General features: G+C 39.4%; 1 protein-coding gene across 1 annotated transcript in view; it reads left to right on the forward strand.

The window, feature by feature from the left end:
• The window catches only part of GCH1 (GTP cyclohydrolase 1), a 47691-nt gene extending 34030 nt beyond the window's left edge, over positions 1 to 13661 (forward strand). Inside the window, exons 3-6 of the mRNA XM_056134252.1 lie at positions 1484 to 1539; positions 9057 to 9088; positions 10481 to 10565; positions 11442 to 13661. Coding sequence (XP_055990227.1) covers positions 1484 to 1539; positions 9057 to 9088; positions 10481 to 10565; positions 11442 to 11568 — 300 coding nt within the window. The 3' untranslated portion in view covers positions 11569 to 13661. The remainder of the gene's footprint in view (positions 1 to 1483; positions 1540 to 9056; positions 9089 to 10480; positions 10566 to 11441) is intronic.
• The last annotated feature ends 6482 nt before the right edge of the window (positions 13662 to 20143 follow it).

Below are 20143 nucleotides of genomic sequence, written 5' to 3' on the forward strand. Positions count from 1 at the left end.
CATTATTTTGTTTATTTTCTTTTAGACTATACTTGGCAGTGTTCAGGGCTTACTCCTGGCTCTGCAATTAAGGATCACTCCTTGTGGGGCTTGGGGAACCATCTGGGATGTCAGGAATGAAACCTTGGTTGGCCAAGTGTAAGGCAAGCACGCAAGCACCTTACCCACTGTTTTATCTCTTTGGCCGCAAGAGTATAATTATTTTGGTTTTGTTTTATTTTGGGGCCCCAACCAGCTATTCTCAGGGCTTACTTCTGACTGCACACAGGGATCATTCTTGGAAGGGTTTGGGGAACCATATAGGGTGCTGAGGATTGAACCCAAGTCAGCCATGTGCAAGGCAAGTGTATTATTCCACTGTACTATGACTCCAGGCACTCCAAGAGTAGAATTTTCAAGACCACGTGGTGTGTGGAATTATAGTACTTAAAGTTAAAATTCCATCCATCCATCCATTCATCCATCCATCCATCCATCCATCCATCTATCCATCCATCCATCTATTTTGTATGGTATAAGAAATTGAACTCAGGACCTCAAATGTTCACTACTAGTGCTCTACCACTGAGTCACATCCCCATCCCTGATTTAAGCCATCTAATGACACTTTCTTGGATACATTTTAATGTTGCTTCTGGATAATTTGTACTTTCTTGAGTCTTCTTCCTCTCAATAGAGGAAAGGCTTTAAGGAATTGTATCAAGAATTTAACTTTACCACAGAAAATACCATGGCTATACTTCAAATTTATCATGTTTTTAATTTGGGGGAGGAATCTCCCAAGTGATGCTTGGGAGGCCCAGGATCCGAGGTGGCAGTGCTGGAGGTTACTAGGCCATGCGTGGTGGTATCCAGGGGCCTTCAGGATGCACCCGATGATACTTGAGGCGATCATGTTGTGCCAGGAATCCAACTGGGGTTGGCTGCACACAAAACATAGTACTTAACCCCTGTATCATCTCTCTGGCCCAAATTTATTGTATTATTAATAAACTCATCCATTTATGTTTTCCTTTTTGATTCATTTGTATCTTCTAAAATACTTACTGAAGAAACTTATTTTCTATGTCTAAAAACCTTGTTGGTGTTTTAAAGATACATTTTCATTTGATGAATTATCTAACTATATCCTATTATGTTGGGCTGGAGCAATAGCACAATGGGTAGGGCGTTTGCCTTGCACGTGGCCAACCTGGGGAACCGGGTTTGATTCCTCCGCCCTTCTCAGAGAGCCTGGCAAGCTACTGAGAGTATTGCGCCCGCACAGCAAAGCCTGGCAAGCTACCCATGATGTATTCAATATGCCAAAACCAGTAAAAACAAGTCTCACAATGAAGACGTTACTGGTGCGCGCTCCAGGCAAAATCGATGAACAATGGGAGGACAGTGCTACAGTGCTGCTCTATTGTGTTATGTTATTTCCTTTGTCACAATAATGTGCTGCCTTTTTGCCTGGCTCATGATATCTGTCTCTTCTCTGAAGGTCCATATTGGCTATCTTCCTAACAAGCAAGTCCTTGGCCTCAGCAAACTTGCCAGGTAAGCAACAACTTGTAACTAGTGAGCAGGAAAGCAGTCTATAGAATTTGCCTCTCCACCGTGAAAATGCTAGCATGCTTCCTCTCTGCATGATAACTGCAAGTCGCATTGCAATTTTTGATCTCTCATACGACATGTCTCCCTGAGCATTAGGCCGAAGCATAGAATCAGTCTAGCCCGATTGGCTGAGTATTACTGGGGCTGGCCCTTGCCCCCCACCAGCACTGATTGGGAGGGTCCCCCTGCCCTTTAAGCTACAGAGACAAATAGACTTATAGGGTCTAAAATACAAGTGCCTGTATCCCCCATTACCTGCCTCCTCCCCTACTTCTTGCTCTGTTTTCACCAGTAAGTTAACCCGTGAGGTTTTACTTCAGACCTTTCTGCTACAGACATCACTGACAGAAAAGCAGCTGAGGTGCGTTTATCCCATCCCTGTCCTACAAGGATGACTAATGAGCAAGGGAGGAATAAGAGAGGAAATCTGGGCAGCAGTCTCATAGCATTGCAGTTTACATGTTTTTAACCAAACCTCTGTTTGGAATGCCAGTTCTCAGCCTGCCTTCCTTTTGTTATATGACAACTCTGAGCACCTTTCTAGGGTCCTGCAGGGCCAGTCAGTTAATTTCTGATTTGTCTCTGCACACATAAGACTGTGCCTCTCTTAACTCTCCGAGCCCAATTCTAAGATGATGCTTGCTTAGTTACTTCTTACTGCTCCAGTCTCCTTTTCTGTTCCGTGTCCTCTGGATTCATACATCTGAAAAATTCCTTTATTCCCATTTAATTTGATTTTTAGAAAGAGGTAATATAGGTAGAGTCATCTGTGTTTCACTGACCACAGCTTAAGCATCAGAGTTCTTTGTTGGTGACTGAATCTCTGACAGACTTTAGTTACCAACATTTTGTTGCCCTTAAATGTTTTCGATAATTACATTTTTTTTTTTGCTTTTTGGGTCACACCTGCTGATGCACAGGGGTTACTCTTGGCTCATGCACTCAGGAATTACTCCCGGTGGTGCTCAGAGGACCATATGGGATGCTGGGGATCAAACCCAGGTTGGCCGTGTGCAAGGCAAATGCCCTACTCACTGTGCCATCACTCCAGCCCCACATTATTTTTTTCTTTCAATAAAATCCATGAGTGTTGGGTGAAGGGGAAATATGTGTGTGTGTGTGTGTGTGTGTATGTGTACGTGTGTGTGTGTACATTGTCTCAGTGTCAAACACCCTCACTCCTACCCTGCCACTCCTCCTGTCTCCCACTAATGGAAGCTCAGTTCTGTAGACCAGTTCTCAGATTCATTGCCTTTGCTCATTTATTATTCCCTTACTGTTTTTTTTTATTCCATATGTGAGCGATAGCTAACTTTTCATATACATAACTTTCTGGATCTGTCCATCTCCTTCTGACTACCTTCACTCAGCATGATACCTTCCAGATCCATCCACATAGCAGCAGACTGCATCTTTTCTTATAGCCAAGTAGTATTCCTCTGTGTACATATGTACTTTTTTTTTAATCCATTAATCTGTTCTTGGACAGTTGATTTGTTTCCAGATTGTGGCTATTGTGAATAGTGCTACAATGAACATAGGTGTGCAAATACCATTTTGGATTAGAGTTTTTAGGCCTTTGGTGTTGAATGTCAAGGACAAAATTTTAAAAAAATAGATAATAAACATACAGTTAAAGGTCCCTTATCCAACCTTATTTTGGATCCATGGGATCAAGGTTCTACTGACCATATCAAAATGGAAAGAAGTGAGTCTTTTGACCCAATCTGTACACCAGCTTGATTAATCCTTGGCATGGTCCTTGCTTCTTCTTCACTGGTGAGTTGGATTCACGCAGTTCTGAAATCACGGTTCACATCTTTTTCAGTTATGTGTTGGAATCTGTACAAACGACCCCCAGTAACCTGACAGCTGCTCCCCAGAGCTATTCTTTTTTCTTTGTGCTCACTTCCATTCACTCATTTCCATTAGTAAATCCTAAGGAAGTAGGTAGAAGAGAGAAATTTGAACTTCATCAGATTTCACTTTATTCTTGTTCAGCAATTTGACTACTGGAGGTTGAGGTACTAGGAAAGAATGTTATTATGTTACTGATACACTTGTTTCACTGCAGCAAGGCTTGTGTGTATGTGTGCTCTCTATCTCTCTTTATCCATTTCATATCCATAAAATTTAGTGTTGTTTTTTTTTTTGCTTTTTTTGGGTCACACCTGGCAATGCACAGGGGTTACTCCTGGCTCAAGCACTGAGGAATCACTCCTGGCGGTGCTTGGGAACTATATGGGATGCTGGGAATCGAACCCAGGTTGGCTGTATGCAAGGCAAACGCCTTGCCTGCTGTGCTATCGCTCTAGCCCCCAAATTTTATTCTTACTATGTTTTAAAACATAAAATATTTTAGATATTGTATATAGGGTTTTATACACACATAACACACATGACGAATGCAGACATTACTGAGCAAATCAATGAATGACAGTGACGTGACAGTGACAGTGATACACACATAAAACATTCCAACATCATATCTTCTACTAGAGTATCCCCTCCCTTCCATCATTGTCTCAGTGTCAAACACCCCCACTCCTACCCTGCCACTCCTCCTGTCTCCCACTAATGGAAGCTCAGTTCTGTAGACCAGTTCTCAGATTCATTGCCTTTGCTCATTTATTATTCCCTTACTGTTTTTTTTATTCCATATGTGAGCGATAGCTAACTTTTCATATACATAACTTTCTGGATCTGTCCATCTCCTTCTGACTACCTTCACTCAGCATGATACCTTCCAGATCCATCCACATAGCAGCAGACTGCATCTTTTCTTATAGCCAAGTAGTATTCCTCTGTGTACATATGTACTTTTTTTTTTAATCCATTAATCTGTTCTTGGACAGTTGATTTGTTTCCAGATTGTGGCTATTGTGAATAGTGCTACAATGAACATAGGTGTGCAAATACCATTTTGGATTAGAGTTTTTAGGCCTTTGGTGTAGATGCCTAGAGTGTAATTGCTGGGTCATATGGAAGCCTAATTCTTAGTTTTTTGACAAGTGCTCATATTGTTTTCCCAAAAGGCTGGACTCAGTCAACATTCCCACCAGGAGTAGATGAAGGTCTCTTTTCCCCATATCTTCGCCAACACTGGCTATATCTATTCTTTATGATGCATACCTATCTCTTTCTTAGTGGGGTGGGGAACACCTTGCGGTTATTGAAGTATTAGTCAGGGTTTTATGCTCAGAGATAACTCATAGCAGCACTTGGGGACCGTCTGTGGTGCTGTAGGGATCAAACTCAGGTTGGCTGCATTTAAGGCAGATGCCTGACCCCTGTGTTATCTCTCTGGCCCTGTCAGTCTCTTAAATGCAAATATGGAAGCATCTTGCCTTTATTTAGTGATCTCTACTCAATGCCACGGGGTGGCTGAGGAAGAATATTTGTGGTAATGGGACAATTTATGCTATTATTTCTCTTAGTAATCCCTCCCTAGTAACCTACTTCCAAATAATAAAAAAGTCAATAAAAGTATCTTTACTAAAGTTGGTTACTGTTTTTGTGGTTTTCAGTTTAAGTAAAGTTATTGCACTGGTATGCAAACCCATTCCCCTGGTCCCCTCCCTTTGTCTTCTCTTTTCTAGCTAGGTTGTCAGACTTTTGCCTTTCCTAGATAGAATTTCTAGAACTTCTATCCATATGTTCAAAGTGTGTCAGTATGTTAAAGGTAGTGAATAGTTTTAATGTTACTTTTAAAGAACCTTGACAGATCACTGACTTTGCTTTTAATGTAAGCAGCCTTTCCTTGAAGAGTCTGCTGGCTGTGTTGGATTACACTTTATGGAAACAGATTCTAGACTGATTTTGTAAGGTCTTCGGGATAAATGATGACTTGGGGGAGAGAGAGGATTACTTGGTTGTATACTACTGAGAGAAAAATATTCTCAAATAATTAAGCTTTTATGAAACTATACAGAGGAGTTCATTATTGGCATGAGGACTGTTATATAAATTTTAAAAAAACTTAAGAAAAAGAAGAAAATACTAAATCAAAGAACCAAATATGCTATTTTTGGGTATTTGGGGGGGTAAGTTGTATAAATGATCTAATAAATGGGTAAAATTAAAATTTTCCTTAAAAACTGAAGTAAGAATATTTAGGGCATGAAGAGTAATAAAACTAAATATCCTAGCAAATCTTCACTGCTCATTTTAATCTTGTACATGAAGTTTATTATATGCTTGCTTTTAAAAGAATGACCTTTCAGAGCCAGAGAAGTCAAATATCAAAGAGTTAAGCCTTAAGTAACAAGAAAATGCCAGGAGTGAGTTGATCAGGTTTAACTCTGGTAGAATAAACTTAGTTTCAACAAAAATCTCTTTTGTTGCTGAAACTCTCTTGAACATGTATAAGGTTTTCTTGCCTTAGCCTAATTGAGCGAACATAATTAAATCTTGAACAGGGAAGTAGAGGGCCTTGAGGTAGATATGGTCAATTTATTTGTTGGTTAATTTATTTATTGAACCTCTAATGTGAAAGGGCACCGGGCTGGGGCTGCTGGAGAGATGCAGGACCCAGTGATTATCCCCCCGAAGGTGACAGTTTGTGTAGCAGTTGCCCCAGAAATGCCTCATTTAGAGTTCTGAATTCAGAGGATCTGGCGGCTGTGGCCTGGAAGGAGTTAACAGAGCTGCAAGTATGGGGCTGAGCAGAATTTTAATGATATTCCTCTAGGTATGGGTAATGCATAAACCCACAAGTAATAGGCTCGGAGCACGGCATATTCTGCTGTTTGGGAGAGGACCGACTTACAAAATCCCTGAGTTGAAAATCTCACATTCTAGATTGCTATAAAGTGTAATTGGCTGGAAGGATAAATACTATATGATAGATAGGCTAAGAATGATAGGTTATCTAACCCAAAATATATATTTAAATATTAATTTATACATATATTTTAAGGACCGGAAAGAGAAGGGAATGCACCAAGAATTAGAAAACTTAGATATTTTTTAACCACTAGAGCCAGTCAAGTTTATTGACATTCTTCCAGACTTAATAAGTAACCACTAATTCCCATGTTATAGAAATGAATCAAGAGTATGGAAAAGTCTGAGAAAACATATAATTAATTTGATGACCATACACCAATGATAACAAAGCATAATATAACTTGTCTTAAAAATTATAGACTGAGGGACTGGAGTGATGTACAATAGGTAGGGCCTCTGCCTTGCATACAGCTGATCCGGATTCTATTCCCAACATCTCATATATTTCCCTGATCATGACCAGGAGTAATTCCTGAGTGCAGAGCCAGGAGTAACCCCTGAACATCACCAGGTATAACCCTCAAAGCCAAAACAAAATTATATACTGATTTCACTCATGAATCGATTTGTAAGAATTTTGAATATCAAAAAACCCAACCTCCATAAGCTAATATATTTTCATCATGACGCAGTAAGATTTGCTCTAGTAATACAAAAAGGATTTAGATCAAACCCTTTTTGGGAACCAGAGGGCTAGAGAAATTGTACAGGGCATAAGGCATTTGCCTTCATGCAGCTGATCTCAGTTCGATCCCCACCATTGCCAATCGTCTCATAAGCACTTTCAGTAGTCCAAAAAGACTTTTGTTTTTGTTTTGTTGGTTTTTTTAGAACTACAGATTCCAGGACTATAGACTGTAATGATATCCCTCTTGTCATAGCAGCCAAAGATATAACATGTATAAAAATTTCACACACCGGGGAAGTAGAAGTTAGCAAAGGAGCCAAAATTAGGTTTCTGGCCTCTCCACCGTATGTAACCCATAAACTTTATTCTCAGAAGTTCCAGAAAAACAACTCATGGGCATATATTCATAAGGGCTTGGGGCCAGTTTTACATTGCCTGTGAGATTCCCCCAGATAAACCAAGTCAGTAATTTAATTTTAGAATGTTTAATCCAGAGAGATAGTACAACTGATAGGGTACCTGCTTGCATGTGGATAACCTGGGCTTGATCCCTGGCACCAGAAATGGTCCTCTAAGCCCCAGCAAGAATGACCACTGAGTGCTGAGCCAAGGGTAAGCCCTAAGCACCACTGGGCATGGATGAAAACAACAAAACAAAACAAAATATCACCAGGGTGGTGACTTCTCAGCTATTCACAGAAACAAATACTTGTTCTGTGATGTGTTTTTATTCAGTTTTCAGAGAATTCCCACAAATAAAATTTCAAGGAGCATGAGTTCACCGAAAGTTAAATAAAAGCTGCCACAGTGAGAATTCAGCTGAAACAAATTATTAAAGAGGCAGAGTTCTCAGGAAAATATTATATAAGCTCACATTAAACAGACTAGGCACAGCTGCAAATAATAAGTTACCTGAAAGAAAAGTCTGACAAAATTCCAAAGAACACAGTATAGAGTGACAAGCAAAATTTAAGAATTTAGGAGGCATGGAAAACGAAGGTCTAATTGGCTCTACATTTAAATTCTGGCAATAACTGAGGCCGTAGGATGGGTGTAATGTAGAGAAGGTAATAGCTGAAAATATTTCTAGAATACATGCTGAGTATCAGTGCCACCTTTTCTCTGGTTTTGTTCACAAAGAAAAATCTAATTCTATATTCTTTCAATATTGAATGGTGACTGAGAATGCAGAGAAGCTGCGGGGTACGCCTGCCTAGAGGGTGAGTGGTAAATGGGTTGACGTCCCTGTCACTGACTTTATTTCTTGTGACAGGTTACGTGTTCAGGAGCCAGTTGCCAGACAATCTGGACTGCATGTGCTAGGAAAGCCCCCACTTGCCTCAGAGGCACCGGGAGCCTTGACCACACACTCAGATTCATGATTACAAGGACAGGTCTTAAATTGTTTTTTTAAAACATGAATTATACCTGCATGAGTTATTCATGAATTCCTCTTTAGATTTCACAACTGGTGTGATAGATAGTGGGAAAGGAAATATTCAGCCCTTGACAAGAGGGTGTTATAAGCTGAGGTCAGTGGACTTTTAATTGGAGGGCAGGATTAATCAGCCTGAGTGCTTTCGTAGACCTATTTGAGAGTTCCAAAGCCAAGACTCCTATTCCTTTCTAATCTGATTTTCCTAAAGGTTTAGTTGGTGTGGTAGTTGAAGATGGTCTGCTATTAACTAAGAAAGTCTTTTATTTTTAACTTCAATTAAACTCTGATTAAGCAATATAATTAATGAGAACACTTGATGTTCTAATTTTGATTAGCCTCAATTCGATGACTTAGGAATTTTAAAAGCCCTGATTTTGTTTTTCTGAAGTGAACTTTGTGCTGTAGTTCTACTGCTTGGAGACATGAGACCCTGCAGTGTGTGGGAGTTGGTAGACTTCTCATTTCCCTGTAGTTCTGGGATCTTCCTACTTTCTTCCTTAAGCATTAATGTCTTACCCATATTCTATAATTGCTTTATTCTTAGGAGGAAGGCTTACTAAGGTCACTTCAACTTATGATGAACTAAAACAATTCTTTCTTTCCTAGGATTGTAGAAATCTACAGTAGAAGATTACAAGGTAAATTTCAAACTGCTTACAGTAAAACATCTTTTCTTTAAAGAAAAAAATTTTAATTCTTATTTCAGGGTAAAGCATAGAATTGGAGTAAAACAGGGAGTGTATTTTTTTTTAATATCAAGCCTTCAGAAAGAGATTTTCTTTTGTATTTGCATGTTGTTTCACGTTTTTATGTATATACCAGCAGTTTAAAATCAATTTAGTTTATGTTAACAATAAAGACTATCACTTAACAAAACTCAGAAATTTTCCTATATATTTGTTACTGCCTCTTTCCACTGGTCAGTGAGCCTCCATATGTACGGCTATGCTGGGGCTTGATTTAATCAGTCCATTCTCAGATGGGCATTGGGGCTTTGCTATCTTTCAAATAGATGCAAAGCTGCAGTGAATACCCTTGTCCTGATTTTTTTTTAAGGATCAAACTCAGGGCCTCACACCTGCAAAGCAAGTAGTCTACCACCAAGCCACACCACTTGCCCTGTGAGTGAATGTGCTTGAATTTATCCTTTTTTTGTATTATTTTGTTTTGTTTTGGGGCCACACTCAGTGGTGCTTAGGGATTACTCCTGTCTCTGTGCTCAGGGTTCACTCTGGTTCACAATGGGCTTGGAGACCATTGTGGGATGCTGGGAATTGAACCTGATTCAGCTCCATGCAAGGCAAGTACCCTTGCTCCAGCCCCTGGGCTTGAATTAATTCTTTTTTTTTTAATAACCAGCATGTGCTGGAAACATTTTTATTTTTCTTATTTTGTCTTTTTGGGTCACACCCACTGATATTCAGGGACTACTACTGGCTTTGCGCCCAGGAATTACTCCTGGTGTTGTTTGGGGGACCATACGGGATGCTGGGGATTGAACCCGGGTTGGCCATGTGCAAGGCAAGCACCCTACTGACTGGACTAACACTCTGGTCTCTTGAATGCATTCTGACTTGTTCATGCAGCATGACTGCTGCATTATTTAAATGTCATCGATTTTCACATGGCTCGAAGTTCAGTACAAAAATTTGTACTGAATTACTGTTGCTTCTTTGTTAATCCTGTGTGAGCTTTTATTTTGTTCTACTCAACCTCCATAGAAGTGCTCATTACCAATAGTGTTACTGAATGTCTGAGAGCCAGTAGCCAGCTGCCTGTGGTGCTGAAGGGTGATGCAGATTCATCAAGTGCCCCGCTGGGGATGGACTTGAACAAGGGCTGCCTGTGGCCTGACAGAGCAACTGTTTTTGTTGTTGTTATTGTTTTTAAAAAGACAAGACTGGTGTATCTTGGTTCTGAAGCCTCACAGAAGCCCATTTTTTAAGATTTCAAATATCCGAGAGACAGTTAAAAGTCCCATCTGCCCATGTGTGCCTGCTGCTGAAACTAGCTTCTTGTCACATTTGCAGTTCAGGAGCGACTGACGAAACAAATCGCCTTAGCAATCACAGAAGCCTTGCGGCCTGCTGGAGTTGGTGTTGTGGTCGAAGCCACGTAAGTTCGTTTTAATGATGTCATAAGGTGGTGTGAATTTGATCCTGAGTACAGCTGGCTTTTCTTCAAAGGAGATGGCACACAATCAGCCCTCTCACTTTGGCATCTCCGAGTCTGAAAGCCCTTTGCCCCTTAGGAATGGGATAGGGGGTGGGGCTCAGGAGTCTGGTTGCAGAAGGGGCATTTCTTGGCAGAGCTTGTGGGGGTGTAGGAAGTCTGTTTAGGAACTCTAAGTCATGCGATTAGTAGTATTTTATGTCTTCTCTGGGTTTCTTCTGTGACTGTTGCTCTAAGTAGAATTTTGTTGTTGTTTGAAGTAAACATCTGTTACATTTGAAAACCAGAGCTGAGCACTGAGAACTCTTATGATGAGACTCTCATATGTCCTATGGGCAGTGTTCTCATCCATATTTCCCAATTTCCCTAGGAGACTGAGAAGCGTCTTGGTTACTGTGCCAGGGCTCTGCCTGGGGACAGGAGCAGACTTCAGTGTCACTGAGTACCCAAACAACCTGAGTGCTTGCTGTCTCCAGTCGAAAGTTGGAGCAAGTGAGAATTCAAGATAGCTTTATATCCAGAAGTTAGGTATTTCTGGAGACCCTTCTATATTGCCACCCATATGATGGGTGACACCCAGCATGAAAATTCCATCTTTCCCCTTCCTACTAGATGTTTGAGACTTAACCACCTGTGTGGATTACAGCTGTGAGACTAAGAAACACAAAGGATGTTATTCAAGTATATTTGTCAAAGAAGTGATATTTGGATACCTTGGCAACTAGGAACTCAGTTTTGATCATATTTGGGCCAACTTTTATTACCAAACCAGGAATTGTTTGCTCCCTTTCAATCAACCTTTGTTGTCTTATTTTGTAGACACATGTGCATGGTAATGCGAGGGGTACAGAAAATGAACAGCAAAACTGTGACCAGCACCATGCTGGGTGTGTTCCGGGAAGATCCAAAGACTCGAGAGGAGTTTCTGACTCTCATTAGGAGCTAACTCCAGTGTGTGACCGGGACGTTCCAGATCTTGTCGCCAGTAGTGTTGTTTGGTCTTACTTGTTTGGATGTTCTGTTTTTTTAGTTGTTACACACGTGAACATTATTCCTTGCCACTAATTGTGTTTACTAATTATTTATACCAAGTCAAACAAAATAATTAATAAAGGATGTACCCTCTACTTTCTTCTTGCCACCTTTTAGTGGCAACATTCAAGTAAATTGCCAAAAGTGTAAGTTATATGCACAAAACTACTGTCACTCAGATAACCCGAAAGTTCAAGGGAGAAGAGATCATCAGTTTTGTTTGGATAATATAGTCATCTGATTCATCGGCGTGTTGGGAACCAGCCAATACACTGGTTCTTTCCTACCCCTCCCCCACCAATGGTATAGTATGTAAAATAATGTATTTGTGGTGTATAGCATTGCGCTCCCAATTCAAAGTCCAGTTGCTCCACTTTCAATCATGCGTATTAAACCACCTGTGGCCCTTTGATGTTGTTGTTTTATTTATATTTTAACAATCCAGTTTAATGTTAGTCACCAAGAAAAGGTGGTAGAATGTTTTGTATTTCACTGAGTTTAAAAATAGTCACACTTCTACCTTTTATTCTTTAAAAAATTCAAGTACAGGGAATTAGTTTCTGGAGTTGTTTACGACTCTATTCTCATGTCAACATACAGGGATTTAAATACTTAACTCTCTGTGCCTTGATGAGAATATCAAATCATTTAGGTCATAGTACCTTTACCTTTTTAATAAAGCCATTATTTTGTAAGTCTTAGTATCAACACTGAAAATAACTAGCCCTCATATTTTTACCTTTAGGAATTGCTAGGGAGTTTACTTTGTGCATTCCTTATAGATGGCCTCAAATATTTATTTTTTAACTTATTTAATATTTTTCTAATTTCCAGAAATGTTTGCAAGTGTCTCCCCAACTTTCAGGTCTGCAGAGCCTGAGCTCCCACAATTGTGAAAGAATGCAGGATAAATGACCTGTACCCTGCAGTATGAGCTATGTCCAATGTCAAGTGAAAGTTAATGTTTGCTGGTATCGTGAGAGTGCACAGTGATTTTCTGGAATTACTGGGAAAATACTAGAATCTTCTACTGATTTATTTTGTGGTCCAAAGTGTTCTTGTCTTCAGTCTAGCTGTTCAAGTAGTTGAAGTCATTTAGTCCAAGAAGCTGTTGCCTTACAATTGTTATGTTAAAATTTCCTCCAGCAGTGTAGTGTGGCCAAGTTATACCAAACCAACCAACAACAAAAACCAACAACCCTACTTTCCCATAAAAATTATGAACACAATGACATCATGGCAAAATCTCTTTTGTTGATGTTTTACTCTTCACATTTGTTCTATACTGTAAAACAAATTAGCTATAGTGCTTGCTTTAAATTTTGCAGTCCTATCTCTGCTTCTTTGATGCTGCTTGACTTATAATGGGCAAGATGGTCAGGGTGATTTATAAAAGAATCTCCTCTACTTTTGTTTTCTATATTTTTTCAATATTTGGAGTTTCAAAAGTCCAGTTGTGATTGACTTTGACTTCCTTTTAAAATCTACCCTGATGTAAGCATGATCTTGCTTAATGTCTGGACATTTAGAAGTAGAATGAAGTACTTGACTCATGCTTGGTGTTTAAAAGTAAAAACAGGTATGACTCAGAGGACCAAAGAAATTGTCAGATATAAATTCATCTTTCTGAGGTTAATTGTATTCCTTTTCAATGACTCTTTGCTCTGACATTCCCTATAAGTATACTCATAAAGGTTTTATGTGTCAATAGGCTATTTTCTTCTTGGTGAATGTGAAGTGATTCCCTTGTCTGTTCTCTGGTCCATAGAACTTCAAAATTACTTTCTCGTATTTATGGCCTTGAGTCCCTTTGGGGAATTTTTAAGACTTTGATGAATTTGAATACACTGTTAATTAAGTTGTTTGAATTTAATGTATGTGTGTATATTCCTGCAGCTGATTCTATTTAAATTATTAAAATGTTATAACTTTGTTCTTGTGAAAGTAGTATTTTTTTAACTATTAGTAAATTTATATTAATAAATATAATTATTCTGTTTTAGTGGAGATACTGATATCCATCACTATATTTTCTCTCAGCCAACAAACTATTGGAAGAGTAATCCCAGGGGCATTATAAATTTAGCCCCATGTTCTTGATTTCCCTTCATATTTGATTTGGGTATTATTCTCACCTTCCTGTCAGGATAGGGATAGGAAGATCTAGGGTAAGAATTAGAAGTCTGGTTTAATTATTTTGGGTGATTGTATGTGTGGAGGGGGGCCTGGGGTTCATTCCCAGTGATGATTGACCTGGTTGTGAAGGCCTGAAAGTTCAGTGCTCTGGTCCTGCAGTGCAGTGCTGCTCAGGTCTGGAGGTGCCAGGGGAAATCAGGCCAAGTTGGAGTGGTTCTCGTGTCCTGTTCGCCTAAGCTAAATGTAGGAAGTTGCAGCCGTCTGAGTTGGGCTGGGGAGGTGTGCTGCTGGGGCCGAGAAAGGTGGTCCCTCCATCCCTCTTCTGCAGAACAGCTATGTTGGGCAGAAATTCTACATAATGCATACTGCAACAACCAAACTTTAAAATGTGCCTGTCTAAGTAGCAGACTGGGGGAAAAAAGAGAAAACTTGGGAACCCTGGTGAAGGAAATTTGACACGGGTTACGGTGTTGATGCTAGAACAAATATGTCTAAAACTCAACTATAAATAACTATATAAATCACAGTTCTAAAATAAAATAAAATAAAATAAATTCCACACAGTTGCAAAGATTTTGCTGCCTCTTTTCTGTCCTGTGCTTTCATGACAACTTCTGATTCTCTCTTTGGGTGATCTCTACCCACTCCCTGTTCCACTGAGGCAGAGGTCGCTCATCTTCTGACTGTCAACATGTACAGGTGCTGGGGCACTGGAATGTTTTCATACTTCTCTTTTCTATTTATTTACTTATTTATTTATTTTTTAATGAATCACCATGAGGTACAGTTACAGACTTACAAACTTTCATGCTCACATTTCAGTCATACAATAATTGAGTACCCACCCCTCCACCAGTGCCCATTCTCCACCACCAATGTTCCCAGTATCCCTCTCCCCCAGTTCCCCAACCCCTTCCCTCTTTGGCAGCAACATTCCCTTTTACTCTCTCCCTCCTTTAAGGTGTTGTGGTTTACAATGCAGGTATTAAGTGGCCATCATGTTTGGTCTATAGTCTACGTTCAGCACGCATCTCCCATCCCGAGCCGGCCCTTCAAGCATCCTTAACTTGGTGGTCCCTTTTCTATCTGAGTTGCCTTTTCCCCCAGCATGTGAGGCTGGCTTCCAAACCATGGAGCAATCCTCCTGGCCCTTATCTTTACTCTCCTTGGGTGTTAGTTTTCTATTCTGTTATTTTATATTCCACAAATGAGTACAGTCTTTCTATGTCTGTCCCTCTCTTTCTGACTCATTTCACTTAACCTGATACTTTCCGTGTTGATACACTTATAGGTTGCATACTTCTTAAAGAATCCCAATGACTGTCAAGGATTAGAGCAACTAATCACTCTAATTTAGGAATTCTGTCTGAAAATTATATAATTTTAATGTGTCTTAAAATTTTTATATATAGTTAAAACAACTTTACTATATCATTAAAATTAATATAAATTATATAATTTTATTTACTTCTGGCTCTGCATTCAGGGATAATTCCTGGCAATGTTCAGGGGACCATATGGGTGCCAGGAATAGAACCTAGATCAGCCACCTGCCACATAGAAAGCAAGTGCCCTAACCACTATACTATCTATCTAACCCCCAAAATAAAACATTCTTCAAGCCAGAATTCACAAGTGCCAAATAAAAAAACAGAAACAAAATGTTGAGCTACTAAAATAAATCCAAGTTTTTGCTCCCAAGGTTAACCACCAAACACTACTAGTCTTCTTTGTTTTGTCACTTGGTGAAAGAGCAGTGGCAAACATCAAAGATTTCAGAGAAGATTGTCCATCTATACAGGATACCTATACACATCAGGGTGGTACAGGCTCCTTCTGCTGATGCCAAGGAGGAGCGGGATCAATAGATGAGTTCAAATGAAGTTTCTATACCTGACAACTGCAACACTCTCAGAGGTGCTATCTTTACATTTATTTTTGTCTTTATTTTGAAAACCAAAAAGAAAATATAAAATAATAGATAGTACACAAGCACACAAGCTGTGTATGCTCATCACCCAGTCTCAGTTTTTTTTAACTCATGGCTATCTTACTTCCTTCACATCTTCCATCTCTATTGGATTATTTCAAAGCAAATGTCAGATAGACATAATTTTATCCATAATTTTGGGGGGGTATTTTTTGGGGGCCATAATTGGCAATGTTCAGGGGTTTCAGGGGCTATTCTTGGCTCTGCACTCAGGAATATGCTCCTGGTGGTACTCAGGGGATCATATGGGATGTCAGGGATCAAACCTGTGTCAGTGTATGCAAGGCAAGTGCCCTACCTGCTCTACTATCACTCTGACCCCTATCCTTCGATAGCACAGCGGTAGGGCGTTCGCCTTACAAGCGGCCAACATGGCCGACCCAAGTTCGATTCCTCTGCCCCTCTCGGAGAGCCCGGCAAGCTACGGAGAGTATTCGATATGCCAGACGCAGTAACAACAAAGTCTCCAATGGAGACGTTACTGGGCCCGCTCGAGCAAATCGACGATCAACGGGAGGGCCTTTACCTTACCTTTACCTTTTATACTATAAAGCTTTAGTAGCCAACACAGAATAGTAGTAGAATTAGAAGGACACAGATAAACAGCACAGAATTGAGAGCCCAGAATGAGATCTTTACACATACATACAATTAATTTATGATAAAGGAGTCATTAGTGATGAAAAAATGTCTCTTCAACTAATTGTGTGGGGGTGAGGGGAGGTGTTGCAGAGAGATAGCATAGTTGGTAAGCATTTGTCTTCCAAGTAGTTGACCTGGGTTTTATCCTCAGCATCTCCTATAATTCCCTGAGCCTTCCAAAAGTGATTACTGTCTGCACAGCCCAGAATATGCCCTGAGCACATCCGTGAGTGGCCTCCAAGCCAAAAATAAAGAAATGAAAATAAATAATATTGGAAAACTGGATAGTGGCATGCAAAGGGATGAAACTGGTTCACTAATTCACACCTGGCACAAAGTTAACTCAGAAATATTTTTTTCATGTATGGATGTCAAACTGAAACAAGATACAGTGAAGAAAACATAGGCAAAGCACTCCTCAATATTGGCTTCAGTGATAAATTCAGGGATTTAATTCCAACAACTAAGAAAACAAAAGAAAAAATAAACAAATGGGAATTACACAAAACTAAGAAGTTTCTGCACAAAAATAAATTTATTAAAATGAAAAGAAAGGGTTGGAAATGTATCTTAAGTGATACAGTATATGTTTAAATTCAGTTCTTAACACATCGTTCCCTATACCACCACCCCAGGACTATAGGCATAGCCCTGACAAGGAGAAAGAAAGTAAAAAAGATTCATACCCAGTAGGAGAAAATATATGCAAATCATACATATCACAAAGGACTCATGTCCAAGATCTATGAGGAACTCATAAAACTCAACAAGAACTCCATTAAAAGTGCAGAAAATATACACTTCTCCAATGAAGGCATACAGATATCCAACAGACACATAAAAATAGTTTATTATCTCTTATTATTAGGAAAATTAAAACAGTGAGACATCACCAGTGAAAGGTGAGGCCAGAAATAGCAAGTATTAGTGGGGATATGAAGAAAAAGGAAATTTTATTCACTGTTGGTTGGAACATAAACTGGTTTGGCCTCTATAAAAAGAGATGTATATTTATTAAAATATTAAAATGTATAAAATATATAACATATAAATATATAAAATATTTGCCATATGACTTAGCAGTTCTTCTAGGTACCTACCCAAAAAATATAAAAACAATTATCTGAACAGATTGTGCACACTGTTTAATGAAGCTCTATTTACACTAGCTAAGTTATGAAAATAGCCCTATAATCTGCATTAGAAACAAGTGTCTAACAACAGATGATTTGATAAAGAAAATGTTGTATACTTACACAATGGAGTATTACTTGGCTCTAAGAAAAGATGAAATCTTGTCTTTTGCAAGATGGATGGAACTAGAGGGTGTCATGCTAAGCAAAACAGAAGGAGGAAGACAAATATTAGATGATCTCATTCAAATCTGGGATATAGAAAAAAAAATCAAGGGAACAGATAAAGCCAAATGAAACTAACCCTTGAACTCTGTCCTTAGACTGAGGTCATCATGGGTTGGGGGTGGGTGGAAAAGGAGCCTAGTGAAAGCTGCTAGTAGATATTTGTACTTTAGCAATTGTGCAATGAGGTGTAAAGTGTACTTAAGACACTTTACATATCTTGTGAAGAGACTTCTTTCTGCATTGCGTAGATGTGACATCTTTGTCAAAAATCACTGAATCATTGGCTATGTGCTTGTGGATTTGTTCTTAGTCTTCCAGTTCAGTTCCATCAGTTCATGTCTGGTTTATTTTTTATTTTTTAATTTTTATCATTTTTGGGTCACACTCGGCAATGCACGGGGGTTACTCCTGGCTCTGCACTCAGAAATTACACCTGGCGGTGCTCAGGGGACAATATGGGATGCTGGGAATCGAGCCCAGGTTGGCTGCGTGCAAGGCAAACGCCCTACCCACTGACACTCCAGCCCCCAGCCCATGTCTGTTTTAATAATTCCACTACACTGTTTTTAATTACTGTAACTTTGTAATATCTTTTGAAATTTTTAGGAAGTGTGAGGACTCCAGCTTCATTTTTCTTAATATTTGGACTATTTGTTTTCCCTTTGGCTTCCACATGAATTTTAGTTGTTGGGTTGTTTTTCCCCCCTCTATTTCTGAAACATGTCATTGGGATTTCAATAAGGATGGCTTTAAAGATGTAGATCATTTGGGGCCATATGAACATTTAAGCAAATATTAAGTTTTCCCATCCAGGCTAGCTTTCTATTTATTTACGTTGTTTCTGGTTTCTTTTATCAATTCTTTTCTTTTATCTGTTTTTTTTCTTTTATCACACACTTTTGTAAGTTTCAGTGCATAAATATTTTACCTCCCAAGTTAAGTTAGTTCCTAAAGATTTTATTCTTTTAAAATGTTCAGTTGTGTGTGTGTATCTGTATGTGTGTGTGTGTGTGTGTGTGTGTGTGTGTGTGTGTGTGTGTATGGTGGTGGTGGTGGTGGTGGTGGTATGAGTTGTTGATGCCATGCCCAGCAGTGCTGAGGGTCTACTCTTGGCTTTGTGTTCAAGAGACCTTCTGTGGGGTCAAAGATTCAAGATTCAAACCTAGGTTATGACTGTAACAGCCACATGCAAGGCCAGCACCTTACTTCCTGTATTTTCTCTTTAGTAGAGAAAGGTAGTTTGTTCATTAAAAAAAGTAAACAACTACTACAACAACAAGAAACCAGGTATCAGAGTGATAATACAGCAGATAGGGTGCTTGATTTACACACATATGGTCCCCAAAGCCCACCAGAAGTGATTACTGAGTGCAGAGCCATGAGTAACCCTTGCTCATTGCTGGGTGTGACCCAACACACACACACACAAAAATACACACACACACACACAACCCCAGAAGTTTTAGGCTGACAATAAAATTGGGTAGAAGTATATATAGAAGTCCCCACTTTGCATATCCTCTCCATTATCAACATTTTCCACTCAAGTGGAACCTGGATATGTCACTATTACCCAAAGTCCATAGTTTACTTTAGGTTTCACTCATGATGTGAATTGGCTTGTACAAATGTATATTGACAGGCTTTCACCATTGTATTGTCATACAGAATAGTTTCACTGCCATAAAAACCCTCTGTGTCTACCTATGTTATTAATTTTAATGCTATTATATATGTAATCATGTTCTTGATTTTCTTCTTAGATTGTTCATTGATTGATATGTTTTTTAAGTCTCTTTAAGTTCACAGATTGACCTCCTGCTCTTTTTCTCTCCCATCTTTTTCTTACAACTTATTTGGTCAAATAAATTGGAGAAGCCCCACGTTTACCCCAAGAAATGTCAAGTACTGGAATGTCTGGTGGCTCTTCAAACGAAGCAGGATTCAGCAAAGCAGAAGGAAAAAATAACTATTCTCTGTTCCATTTACTCTTGGCAACCTGGCTTGACTTGTCTCTGCTCGTCTATTCACTTGGTTTCAGTTTTTTGTTTTGTACCCTCCCAGGTATGGGGCAGAGTTTGTTTCCCCAACTCCCTCCCCACTTGACCCCCTTTTTTTTTTTTTTGGATGAAATCAGAGAGGTAGTCTGCCCCTTCTGTTTTGGCTTCCATTTGAAAACATCTGCCATATTCCTTGCCTTCAACTTGGTGTATGTCCTTGTCCAATAAGGTTTTAGTGAAGCACAAAGGTTTTAATGGGGTTGGAAATAGTGACTCCCACTTTGAGGGCCTTTCACCGGGCAATTCCAAACTTCGTTTGGACAATAGGAATGACTGGAAATCTGGCTTCTTCAGTGACAT

Source organism: Sorex fumeus, unplaced genomic scaffold, assembly GCF_029834395.1.
Source record: "Sorex fumeus unplaced genomic scaffold, SorFum_2.1 ptg000098l, whole genome shotgun sequence".
Classification (NCBI taxonomy): domain Eukaryota; kingdom Metazoa; phylum Chordata; class Mammalia; order Eulipotyphla; family Soricidae; genus Sorex; species Sorex fumeus.